General features: G+C 42.3%; 1 protein-coding gene across 4 annotated transcripts in view; it reads right to left on the bottom strand.

The window, feature by feature from the left end:
• The window catches only part of IL20RB (interleukin 20 receptor subunit beta), a 41682-nt gene that overhangs the window by 27216 nt on the left and 2582 nt on the right, over positions 1-11884 (bottom strand). For 2 of the 4 annotated variants that reach the window (XM_012805000.2, XM_023513029.1), the window contains exons 2-3: positions 10400-10526; positions 8732-8922 (exon numbers count right to left, since the gene is read on the bottom strand). In XM_012805000.2, the coding sequence (XP_012660454.1) occupies positions 8732-8922; positions 10400-10526 (318 nt within the window). Of the gene's footprint in view, positions 1-8731; positions 8923-10399; positions 10563-11884 lie in introns of all 4 variants that reach the window. The other 2 variants (XM_023513027.1, XM_023513028.1) reach the window with 1 other exon arrangement.

Genomic DNA, 11884 nt, shown 5'->3' with positions numbered 1-11884 from the left:
ATTCATTTCTGATTGTAGTTACTAAAGATCTTATTTTTCTGTTTCTAGTTAGTCTGGCCAAGGGTTTATCTAATGAGAATCAATTTTTGTCAATGGTGAGAGGTGCAGGTACAGTTTCAGTCTTCTACATGTGGATAAATAGTTCTCCCAGCACCATTTGTTAATTAAGAATTCTTTTCCCCATTGCATGTTTTTGTTACACTTATGGAAGATTAAATGATGATATGTGGCTGGGTTCATCTCTAGATTCTCTATCCTAATCCATAGATCTATGTCTCTTATTTTTGTGCTAGTACCATGCTATTTTGATCACTAGTCTTATAGTATAACCTGAAATCTGGCAATGTGATGCCTTCAGATTTGTTTTTATTTCTAAGAACTGTATTTGCTCTTCAGAGTTTTTTCTGGTTCCATGTTAATTGACGTACTATTTTTTCAAGTTCTTTAAAGTATGGCATTGGTGCTTTTATGGGGATTGTATTAAATCTATAGATTGCTTTGGGTAATATGGACATTTTAACAATGTTGATTCTTCCCAGCCATGAGCATGGTATGTTCTTCCATTTGTTCACATCTTCTGCTATTTCTTTTTTCAAAGTTTCATAATTCTCTTCATAGAGATATTTCATGTCTTTTATTGTAAAAGGAATAGAGTCTTTGATTTTATTCTCAGCTTGACGACTGTTGGCATATACAAAGGCTACTGATTTATGGGTACTGATTTTGTATCCCAAGACACTGCTACATTCCTTGATCACTTCTAAGAGCTTTGTAGTTTACTCCCTGGGGTTTCCCAGGTATAAGATCATGTCATCTGTGAAGACGGAGATTTTGATGTCCTCTGTCTCCTTTTGTATTCCTCTGATCTCCTTCTGATTGCAAAGGCTAGGACTTCAACACCATGTTAAATAGCAGTAGAAACAGTAGGCATCCTTTTCTGGTTCTAGAGTTGAGTGGAAACCCTGTCAGTTTCATTCCATTCAATATATTGGCTGTGGGTTTGCTGTAGATGGCCTCTATCAGCTTAAGGAATGTTTCATCTAACCCTATTGAATGTTTTTATCATGAGAAGATGCTGAATATTGTCAAAAGCCTTTTCTGCATCAACTGAAAGAATCATATGGTCTTTGTTTTTGATTCTATTTATATGGTGCATTATATTTATAGATTTGCTTTTGTTGAACCAATCTTGTGTCTCTGGGATAAAATTCAGTTGATCATGGTGTATAACCTTTTTAATGTGTCATTGTATTCTGTTTGCTAACATCTTGTTGAATATTTTTACATTGATATTCATTAATGATATTAGTCTATAGTTTTCTTTTTTTGTTAGGTCCTTTCCTGGTTTGGGGATCAGGGTGATATTTGCCTCTTAGAATGTGTTGGGGAGGATTCCTTCTTTCTGTATATTTTAAAAATGTTTATACATTATGGGAACTGGTTTCTCTTTGAAGATTTGATAGAATTCTGGTGTGAAAGCATCTGGTCCAGGGCTCTTTTCTTCTTTGGCAGATTTTGTGTAATTTATGTTATTTCAGTACTTGACATTGGTCTAGTTAAGACTTCTAAATCTTTCTGGCAAAATTTTGGAAGGTATCGTGCTTCCAGATATTGGTTCATCTCCTCTACATTTTCATATTTCATAGAGTTTCTGGTAGTAATTGTTGAGAATCTTTTGTATTTATGTGGTATCTGTTGTTATTTCCACTTTATCATTTCTGATTGTAGTTACTAGAGATCTTATTTTTCTGTTTCTGGTTAGTCTGGCCAAGAGTTTATCAATTTTATTAATCTTTTGAAAGAACCAACTTTTTGTCTCACTAATCTTCCAAATAATTTTTTTGTTTTCAATTTCATTTAATTCTGCTCTAATTTTGGTTATTTCTTTTCTTCTACTGGGTTTGGGATTAGATTGTTTTTCCTTTTCCAGTTGCTCGAGATGGCCCATTTGACTTGCTCTCTTTCTGTTTTCTTAATGAAGGCAACTAATGCTATAAATTTCCCTCTAAAGCCTGCCTTTGCAGTATCCCACAGGTTTGATAGTTTGTGTCTTCATTATCATTTTGTTCCAGAAATCTAATGATGTCTTTCTTGATCTCATCTATGACCCAGCTATCATTCAGCATAAGGTTATTTAGTTTCCATGATTTTATTTGAGTATGAAGATTTCTGTTGCTGTTGAGTTCAACTTTTATTCCATGATTGTCTGAGAAGATACAGGGGATAACTTCCATTCTTTTGAATTTGTTGAGGTTAGCCTTGTGACCTAAGATATGATCAATTTTGGAAGATTATCTGTGGGCTAATGAGAGAAATGTGTATTCAGTTTTGTTAGGATAAAATGTTCTATAAATGTCTGTTAAGTTCATTTGTTCTAGGGTCTTGTCTAAATCCATTATTTCTTTGTTTAGTTTCTGCTTAGTGGATCTGTCCAAGACTGCCAATGGGGTGTTAAAATCTCCAACTATTATAGTGCAGGAAGATATATCGTTCATATCAGTGAGGGTTTGTTTTATATATCGAGGTGCATTATATATAGGGTACATAGATGTTATCTATTGAAATTTCTTTGTATTGTATGTTTCCCTTGACCAGTATATAGTATCCATTTTTGTCTTTCATTATTTTTGTTGGTTTGATTCCAATTATATCTGCAAACAAGATTGCAACCCCAGCTTTTTTCTGCTTTTCATTTGCCTAGAATACCATTGCCCATTCCTTCACCCTGAGTCTTGTTTTATCCTTTGAGGTAAAGTGAGTTTCAACAGATATCTGGCCTGAGTTTTTGTATTCAGTCATCCAGGCTATGATTCTTTAAAGGAGAATTCAAACCATTCACATTAATTGAGAGAATTGAGAGATGTGGCAGAGTTTTGGTCATCTTGTTTTTCAGAAGTCCAGAGCTTAATTTTATCCTTGTCACCATTGCAGAAGCTAGGCTTTGTTCTTTAAATTCTGGGTAGTTTTACTTCAGTGAGGTTAGCCTTCTGACCTAAGGTCACCACTTGTCTGCTTTTGTCAGTGCTGTGGACTCTCCTGTTGATTGTTATGAAGAATGGGTCTGAGTATTTTCTGTAGAGCTGGTCTAGTCATGGCAAATTTCCTCAGCATGTCAGCGAAGTATTTGATTTCTTCATCACAAATGAAACTCAGTTTAGCAGGGTATGGGATCCTGGGCTTGAAATTGTTTTGTTTAACAAAGTTGAAGGTTGATGACCATCCTCTTCCAGCTTGGGAAGTTTGACTTAAAGATCTACAGTCATCCTGATACTTTTCCTTTCGTCAGTAATACTTTTCTTACTCCTGGATGCTTGCAAAAGTTTCTCCTTCATATTAACATTGGCAAAATTAATTATAATGTGTCTAGGGGATGCTTTGTTTAGATTGAGTTGTGCTGGGGTTCTGAAACTATCTACTATCTGAATTTCTGTGTCTCTTGCAATACTTGTGAAGTGCTCCACTATAATGTCTTGGAGCAAAGAATTTGTGCCTTTGGGACCATCCTCTTCTCCTTTGGGAATCCCTATAATTCAGATGTTTGATTTCTTGGGATGATCCCACAACTCTCTCAGGGAATATTCTGTTCTTGTTCTCCATTTTTCTGTCTCTTTGAATGCTTGGGATAGTTCAAAAGTCTTGTCTTCTTTATCTGAATTTCTTTCTTCACTATTTCACTGTATTTCTGAGAAACTCTACTGTACTTTGAAGTTCCTTAAATACCTTTTTCAATTCCTTAAGCTCTGCTCTATCTTTCCTCAATATGTCCATATCCTTCGTGACACTATCTTTGAATTCATTAATTTCTTGAGACAACTTCTGAATTATTTCTTTGTTCTCTATTTCCCTCTTTTCTTCCATTCCAATTATCTTATTTTCCATCCATATTCTGAATTCTATTTCTGACATTTCAGCAATTTCTCTGTGGATGGAATTTTCTGTTGCCTTTTCTTTGACATCCCTAGGGGAAGTTGATCTGCTCTGATTTTTCCGGTTGCCAGGGTTCTTCTGCTGATTCCTCATCATGAGTATTTTCATCTTCTTCTTCTCTTTATTTTTTTAATATGTGAATTATACTTTTTTAGTTAAATTGATAGGTTTTCCCTGATGAGTCCACTCCTCACTGTTGCAATACTACCACAGCACTGACAAAGGTAGACATGCAGTGAATCTGCAGCTCCAGACAGTGTCTCCAGGAGAGATAAGAATCAGTAGGCAGCACTGGCCCAGAGTTCCAGTCAAATTTGCTCTGCCAGTGCTGGCTCTGCCCACCAAATCAAGCCCATGAGGCTGCCCTGCTGACAGCACTGGCCCAAAATTCAGGAGAGATGCTTATGTGCTGGGCACTGCCCAGCCAATCGAACTCAGAGGGCCACAGCTCTGTGGACAGGGTAGTCCCAAAACTCAGACAAAATCACTCAGGCACAAGGCACTGCCTGCTCAGTCAAGTGCAGGGGGCTGCCGTCCAGTGGGGGTGCAAGTCTAAAATTCAGATAAGAGCACCAGGCACAACCCACTCAATTGAGCTCAGAAAGTCTCCACCCAGTAGAGAGTTCTAATCCAAAGTTCAGTCCAAAGTCACTTAAACCCACCCAATTAAACTCAGAGAGCTCCTCCTGGCAGAGGCTGGAGGTACAAAGTTCAGTCCAAAGTCACTTAAACAGTGGCCCACCTACCCAATCAAGCTCAGAAAGCCATTCCTGGTAGAGGGGGCAAGTCCAAAGTTCAGTCAAAAGTCAAAGTCATTTCAGCACTGGCTGTGCCCACTCAATGGAGCTCAGAGGTTGTGCTGTTGTTTTTCTTCCACTTTCTTATTTCTGCCACTTGATTCAGCCCGGGTGATGTGTACCTCACACAGTCCTCTCAGTGTGGAGCTCTTCACATTTGTCTTCCATCCACTTCTGTCCAATATCTCTCTCTTTGGGTACAAGCCTCTGGCAAAAGCTGCTTCTCATTAGCCATCTTCCCACAACACCCCCCCTCCCCCGCTTCACCACTTATTACAGCAGAAATTGCTTCTCACTTTGGCTCCTCTAAGTGAGCAGATGCTGTTTCTTAATACTTGCCAAATACCTGTGTGAGTAAATGTCTATACTGAACATAGTTAGGCCCAGTCTTTGCCCCTGAGGAACAAATACACTTATTAGGGGCATGTGCATCTCTACAGCTCACACAGGTTAGTGGCATGTACTGGCTACTGATGTCTTTCAAACATCCTATTTTCATCTCATATCTTGATAAAGGGATGTTGGCAATTCAGAGGCTTTCTATAAATTCTGATAATCAATTCTTGAAATTACAGCATGAGAACAAACATCATATTTCATATTGTTGGGTCCCAAATATGGAGGCCTGCAGTTCCTATAGATACTTTCCCATCAGCAAGCCAAGAACAGAAGGGCCATACAGGCAGTCTATACTCCCTGGAGCCACACCAGAAGGGCTTAGGTTAGGACTTAGGGTGGGATGTATTCCAGGCTAACTTCTCCCACACTGGGGTCAGTGGACATTCAGTAGAAAAGCAGTTCCTGGAGGGAGTTTTCAAAGAGCAAAGCACTTGCCTATCATCTGCCTCATCAGGGAAGAGTGTATGCCTGGTCTTTGCAGAGCTGCCCTGATAGGGAACAGGAGGACTTGGGACTCCAGAACCAACTGGGCAAAATACACCCAGTCCAGAGGCTTCATATGACCACACAGCACAGAGGAAGAGATGTTTGACTCTTTTACGTTTAAGCAGATATGATTTAGATTAGGTCCTCTGATCATCATCTTTACTGAGAATAGAAAGAGAGAACATGATCTAAACTTAGCGCCAGTTCAGAGAATTGTTTGACAGTGTTGGGGCAGGAACCTCTATCCTGTGTACTCTGCATATTTTTTAATATCTCACTTAATCCACCCAGTTAAATATCATTTCTGTTTTACACAGAGGTTAAGTGGTGTGCCCAGAGTCACATAGTTAATGGCCAGAATTTGAGCTTATATCTTTTTCTGCTAACCTCCCCTGTGTAGGGTGTTTGGTCTCCGTAGCAGTGGATCTCAACCCTGGCTGTACATGAGAATAACTTGGGGAGAATTTTAAACTCCCCATGAACAGGACATACACAGATCATTTGAATCAGACTTTCAGTGGAGAGGCCCCACACATAAGTGGTTCTCAAGCACAGTTGAGGTTAAAAACCTCTGCTCTTTAAAAGAACAGAGATTTCCCTTTAAAAGTAGGAGATCCTTTTCAAGATAGCTTTAAAAGAAGACTGTTCACATGTCTGGGGAGAAGTCAGAGTGGCCTTTTTTAAGTGAAAAAGGACAGGCTTAATACCCTTATATTCCAGCCCATCTGCTGGGACCACACAGGGCCACATCTCTACCTTCTGTGCCAGTACAGAGCCTCCTGTTCCTCCTCTCCCCCTGCAGCAAGCCCATTTCCTGTTTATATTGGCCTTTTAACCACAAGGTATTACTGCACACCCACCCACATAGTTTTGTAGGCACTCCCTTATCTAGATCTGACCAGTGCCTTCCTTCTAACACAGCTGCCAGCCCCCAGCAATGGTCTTGGCTAGAGCCCAGTCCTCCCAGAGCCAGAGGGAAGTGGTGCTAGGATCTGCCCCAGCACTGCAGGCAGAGGCAGAGCTGCAGTGCCCTGCCCTGACTGATCCTTAGGCTCTCCAGTATCCTCCACTGCCATCCTGCCCCTTTAATTAAATCCTCCTGGTGCCTGAGAAGGAGGCCTAGGCAGAGAAGCCCACATTCTACACCAAAATTCCCACTGCTATCCCATTCTGACAGCCCTATTCCTACCCCTCTCCTTTCCTCCTCTGCCCTCTAGCTCTCAGCTCTGAGCATCCCTGGGGCTACAATAGTACGTAATAATACCTACCAATAGTTGAGCACTCTGTTAGGACAGCTCTGCACTAAGCATTTACGTACTGCATGTTATATATCCTCAACAACTATTCAGTGAGGCAAACTGTTGCCCCTCTTACCGATGAGGAGGTAGGGACTCAGTTATCAAGTGGCTGAGCTGGGATTTAAACCCCATCTGTCTGATCCATGGGACTAACTTCCTCTTCAAAGTTATCTTCCCCTTCCACAGCCTCTTCCAGCTTGGTCTCTCCTCACCTTCTAACCCTCCTGATTTCTACTGAATATCATACATTCCTCACTTGTCCTGTACAGGAGAAGCTGCCTCAAATCTCCATCCTCACCCTCTTCCTCCATCCTCACCCATAGCAAAGGATCTCCTGTCACATCAGGAAAATAGAGGCCAATGAAGGCCCTTCCCTTCCCTTTCCTGGAGCTCCAAACTGGTCACATTCTCACCTATGCCTATCTCAGAGTAGGAGCCGCTCACTCCTTCCCACCGCCATGCAATCCTCCACCCTAGTAGCCAGACAGTCATCCCCTCCATTCCATAAAGTCACTTTCTCAAGGGCTTCTTGGGAGCTGTTCTATTTTCCTCTGACTGACCCTCTAACTGCCTAGCCCTGCTTGATGCCCTTTCCTCTATCTACATTTTAAACTCTGAGGTTTCCCAAGACTCTGTCCTCTCTTTATCCTTCATATCTTGTCCCTACACAATCTCATCCTTGCCCAAGCCTTTAGCTATTAACTGTGTGTTGTGGGTCTGGCTTGACCTCTCTGAACACCAGGGCTTGTTTTCCAACTGCCAATGACATGACATCTTACAGAAACCTCAGTTTCAAAGACCACAAAGCCAGAGATGTCTCCATTCCTCAAGACCAGTTGCTCCTCCTGGGTTCTCTGAGCACCATCATTATCTCTCCCCTCTTATTCCCCAACAACTGGTCCCCAAGCTCTGTCCTTTCTAATTATGCCATGATTTTGGATTTGTTCTCTCCTACTCCTGGGTCAGAATCCCCTTGGCTCAGTAGGAGAGTTATGGCCCCCTCCTCACTCTTCCTCTGCTCTGTGGTCTTACCCTATGGCAGTTCACTTCCCACACAGCAGCCATAACGATTGTTCTAGAAGACAGACCTGGTCTAGACCCTGTCCTCCTCCATGGCTATCCTCTACTGATTTGATCAAGCTTCATGTCAAGGCCCCTCTCCATGTAATCAGCTGCTTATCTATCCCCCTGCCCAGCCAGCCCTTGCCTTGCTATTCCTCAAATACACACATCCGTTTACACACTGGCCATACCCACACTCAGCCATATTTGTCTGCCTACCTGGATTCTTCTCCTACTTCTTTCTCAATCCTTTTCCAGGTACTATTGCAATAGAAGAGTTACTTATTTCCCATAGAGGAGACCATAGAAGGGCTATTTGTGGTGACTCTGTTAAATGTATAGGTCCTTTTGCACAATGAAGCTGTTCCCACAGGCAGTAAATATGAAGTTAATGAAGTACTGAATAGGAGATAGAATTAGATTTACAGAGACATAATCAGGATAGCAGCAGGAAAGACATAATCAGGAAAGTAGCAGTTCTGGTACCATCCCCCCAATCCAGAACAGCTTTTCTTCAAGATCCCCAAAGTCAGCATCCCTACCACAGTCAGGAATGACTTCCCAAGTCAAAGGGCATGAGAGAGAAAACGTGTGAGAAGCAGTTGGCTAGTTTTCAAATGTACCAGTAAGGGGTGTTTGTGTTCAAAACAGTCTGGATTTGCAAGACTATTTTTATGCTAGAAAGAATCCCAAAAGACTAATAAGTGAACATGGTTCCTAAAAGGGGGAGGCTGCTGGTGAATGAGGAGAGAAGTGCCTTACTTGAGTTTCTATTGAAGGGGTGTGTCAGGGTGCTCCAGGCTGAGGTTTGTGAGCCCAGTGTGGCCCTGACATGGAGACTGTATGGTACAGTGGCTGTGATATCCTCAGTAAGATCACATTCAGTCTTCTCTGTGAGTGAGCACCAGCTGCTGGGGATCCAGACATCACTCAGGTACAGTCTCTCATACTCCCTGGCAAAGGAGAGGAAAGCACAAAGTCACACCAGCCCTTTGGTCCAGACTCAATGATGATTGCCAGTAATTGCATTCATTCTCCTACTTTTTATAGGTTAGCAAAACAAGCATTTTCTTCACACCCCAGTTCCTCCACCAACCATCCAGTCTCTCTTACTCCTTTGCTTACCTCATGGGGAGGCATAAACCTCAATCTGTCCAGATACCTTCATCTCCCCTCAGCACCCTAATCTCAGTCACTGTTATCCCTTGCCCTTCTGTGGTTACCAAGCTTGCACTTTTGCCATCCTTCAAATCTTTCATCACTCAGCAGATCATAATGCTTCTCGCCTTAATGGCTTCCTGTAGCACATAGAATGGAGTCCAAACTCTTCTCCATAGCCTGCAAGACCTTGGCCTGATCTCTCACTCCCTCCTAAGCATGATGTTCTCACCACACTGTTTATTCCTCCAAAATGCTGAGTTGTTTTTGCCTTAAGACTTCTGCTAGCTACTCATTCTGTCTCAAATGTTCTGCTCTGCTGGCTCCTCCTGTCCTTCATATATGGCGTAAATATTACCCAATATCACCCAAAGCATCAGTCTTTCAGATTCTTCCTAGCACTGATCACTATCTGAAATTTCCTGTGATACTCAATGGAAAACTTCTGTGATGATGAAAATGTTCCAGATTGATTATGTTCACTATGGTAGCCACTAGCCACATGTGGCTATTGAACACTTCAAATGTGACTAATGGGACCAGGAGATAAACATTTTGATTAATTTAAATTAAAATAGTCACCTGTGGCTAACGGCTACCACATTGGAGAATGCAGACCTCGTATATTTACTGTCTATCTCCTCCTCTAGATGTAAGGTCCCAATATCCACAATATTTGTCAACTGTATCCCTCAGCCTGGAAAAACATATACATATCTAGGTGTTAAGTTTGTATTCATTGTTAATGAAATGCATCAAGCATCTTCTGTGTTCTTGTCACTCCTCAATAGCAGCAAGCACCTGGATACCTGTAGAAGACCAGAGCTTTCTTGGGCCCAGGTCCTACTGACCTTTAGGGTCATGGCTTGTTTTAGCTCCTATGTGTAAGTTCCTTGTTAGGAAACCTGAGGCCACCCCAGCCCCCAGAACTCTAAGTCTTCTAGGGTTTATCCATTTTAAGTCAGAGACAAATTAATTAAACAGGTGACTCACTGTTGAAAAGAAGCTCCACGAAAATGTGTTCATACACATTTGTGTTTCCAAAGAACCCACTGTCAAAGCCAAGAGATAATTTCCCTTGTTCCTTCAAATCTCTCAATGCTCATGCACACAGAGGGGGCAGTTTGTGGGACGTAATCTACTCCTGGACTCACAAAGCTTCCTTGGGCTGAGGAGGAAGGGCTGTGCTTTCCAGAACCAACTGCTAAGCAATCCCCTTAGAACCAACTACTAGCTAAGAGAGAAAAACTGTTTTAAAAAAAACAAACTCACCCCTGGTACTCAACAGAGTAGTACACTGTTTCTCCAGGCACGATCACTGGGCTCCACATCAAAAAATGTTTCATGTTGGTTGAATGTACAGAGAGGTTCTGAGGGGCAGGCAGAATGGCCACTCCATCTGGGATCAAGGCAGATAGACAGGCTGACAGGTGGGCTTGTAGTGGGGAGAATGCACAGTTTCAAATTAGTGTCTAATGAAAGGTCTTATGTATTTATGAAGCAGAAACAATGTTTAAGTTTTTCTGTATCATTATTATCATGCCTTTGGTAATAAAGTGGCATATTAATAGTGAATAATATTTACTGGGCACTTACCATGTTCCATCTAGGCCATGTCCTGAAACAGTAACATGATTATCTCATTTAATCCTCAAGCCATACTGGGAGGTAAAGACTATTAGTTTCTGTGCTCTAAATGAGAAAATTTATGCACATTATATATGGCCCTTTTTAAAAAAAATCACTTATGACTCTTACATCTGATTGACGTAGGTCTGGGCCTTAACTCTGACTCTGCCACTTACTATGTGACCTTAAGCAAGTTGCATAACCCTGACCCTCCCACCCCTTCATATTAGGTTCCTATCAGCTTCTCATCCCCTCCTTCTCCTCCTACTGCCATCCTCAGATACCAAACATATCGCCTCATGTCCTCCCACAAGGTGCAATGGAGCATCACCTTCCAGGTGGGAAGTACAGGCTCAGGTCTGCTGTGGACAGAACTCAGTCAAGAGGGACACCAAGCCAGCTCTGGGACTCCACTGCAGGAAGTATGTAGGCCCTTGAGGCAGCCACAGACACAAGCATCTGCTCACATAGATATGCACACAGGGGGTCTAAGATTTGCACAGAATTAAAGAGGCCCATAAGCTATATCTGCTTATGAGAACTTTGGGTAGCCTCAAAGCCCAAAGTCCAAAACTTATCCTCACATGTAACCCCAGGGGGCAGACAAGACTCTCTGCTATGGTCTTTCTCTTCCCCTCTTCACATATTCATCTTTTAATGCCCAATACTTGCCTCTTTTTGCTATTTCAGTCATAGGCCTAGGACATGGTATAGATAGAACGTGGACAGCAGGGTGGAAGTGGAGCTGTGACCCTCATTCAGAACTTTTCATTTCCGTGCCCATCTCCAGAATGGCCCCTGCTGTTTGCTATCAAGCCCTGTAATCACAAGGGATTGGGGGGCTGTTGGGGATGCCCAACCTGATTCCCTTGCCTCTTCCCTAATGTGCGACCCTGGTGGTATACCTCCCTCTCTTCCTCAGCATCCATTGCATAAAAAAACCACCTGAGGCACCCACATAGGAGGCTTCCTGACCTCCTTGCCCCTAACCTTGAAGCTGTGTAAGAGAAAGAAAGGAGGCTCGGCACCTATAGCTCAACCGGCTAAGGCGCCAGCCACGTACACCTAAGGTGGCGGGTTCGAATCCCCAGCACAGACCCGCCAAACAACGACGGCTGCAACCAAAAA

The sequence above is a fragment of the Otolemur garnettii genome, unplaced genomic scaffold, assembly GCF_000181295.1.
Source record: "Otolemur garnettii isolate 467f Iridium unplaced genomic scaffold, OtoGar3 scaffold00032, whole genome shotgun sequence".
In the NCBI taxonomy this organism is placed as follows: domain Eukaryota; kingdom Metazoa; phylum Chordata; class Mammalia; order Primates; family Galagidae; genus Otolemur; species Otolemur garnettii.
The sequence above is the reverse complement of the archived record's forward strand: the minus strand, read 5'-3'. Positions and strand labels throughout refer to the sequence as shown.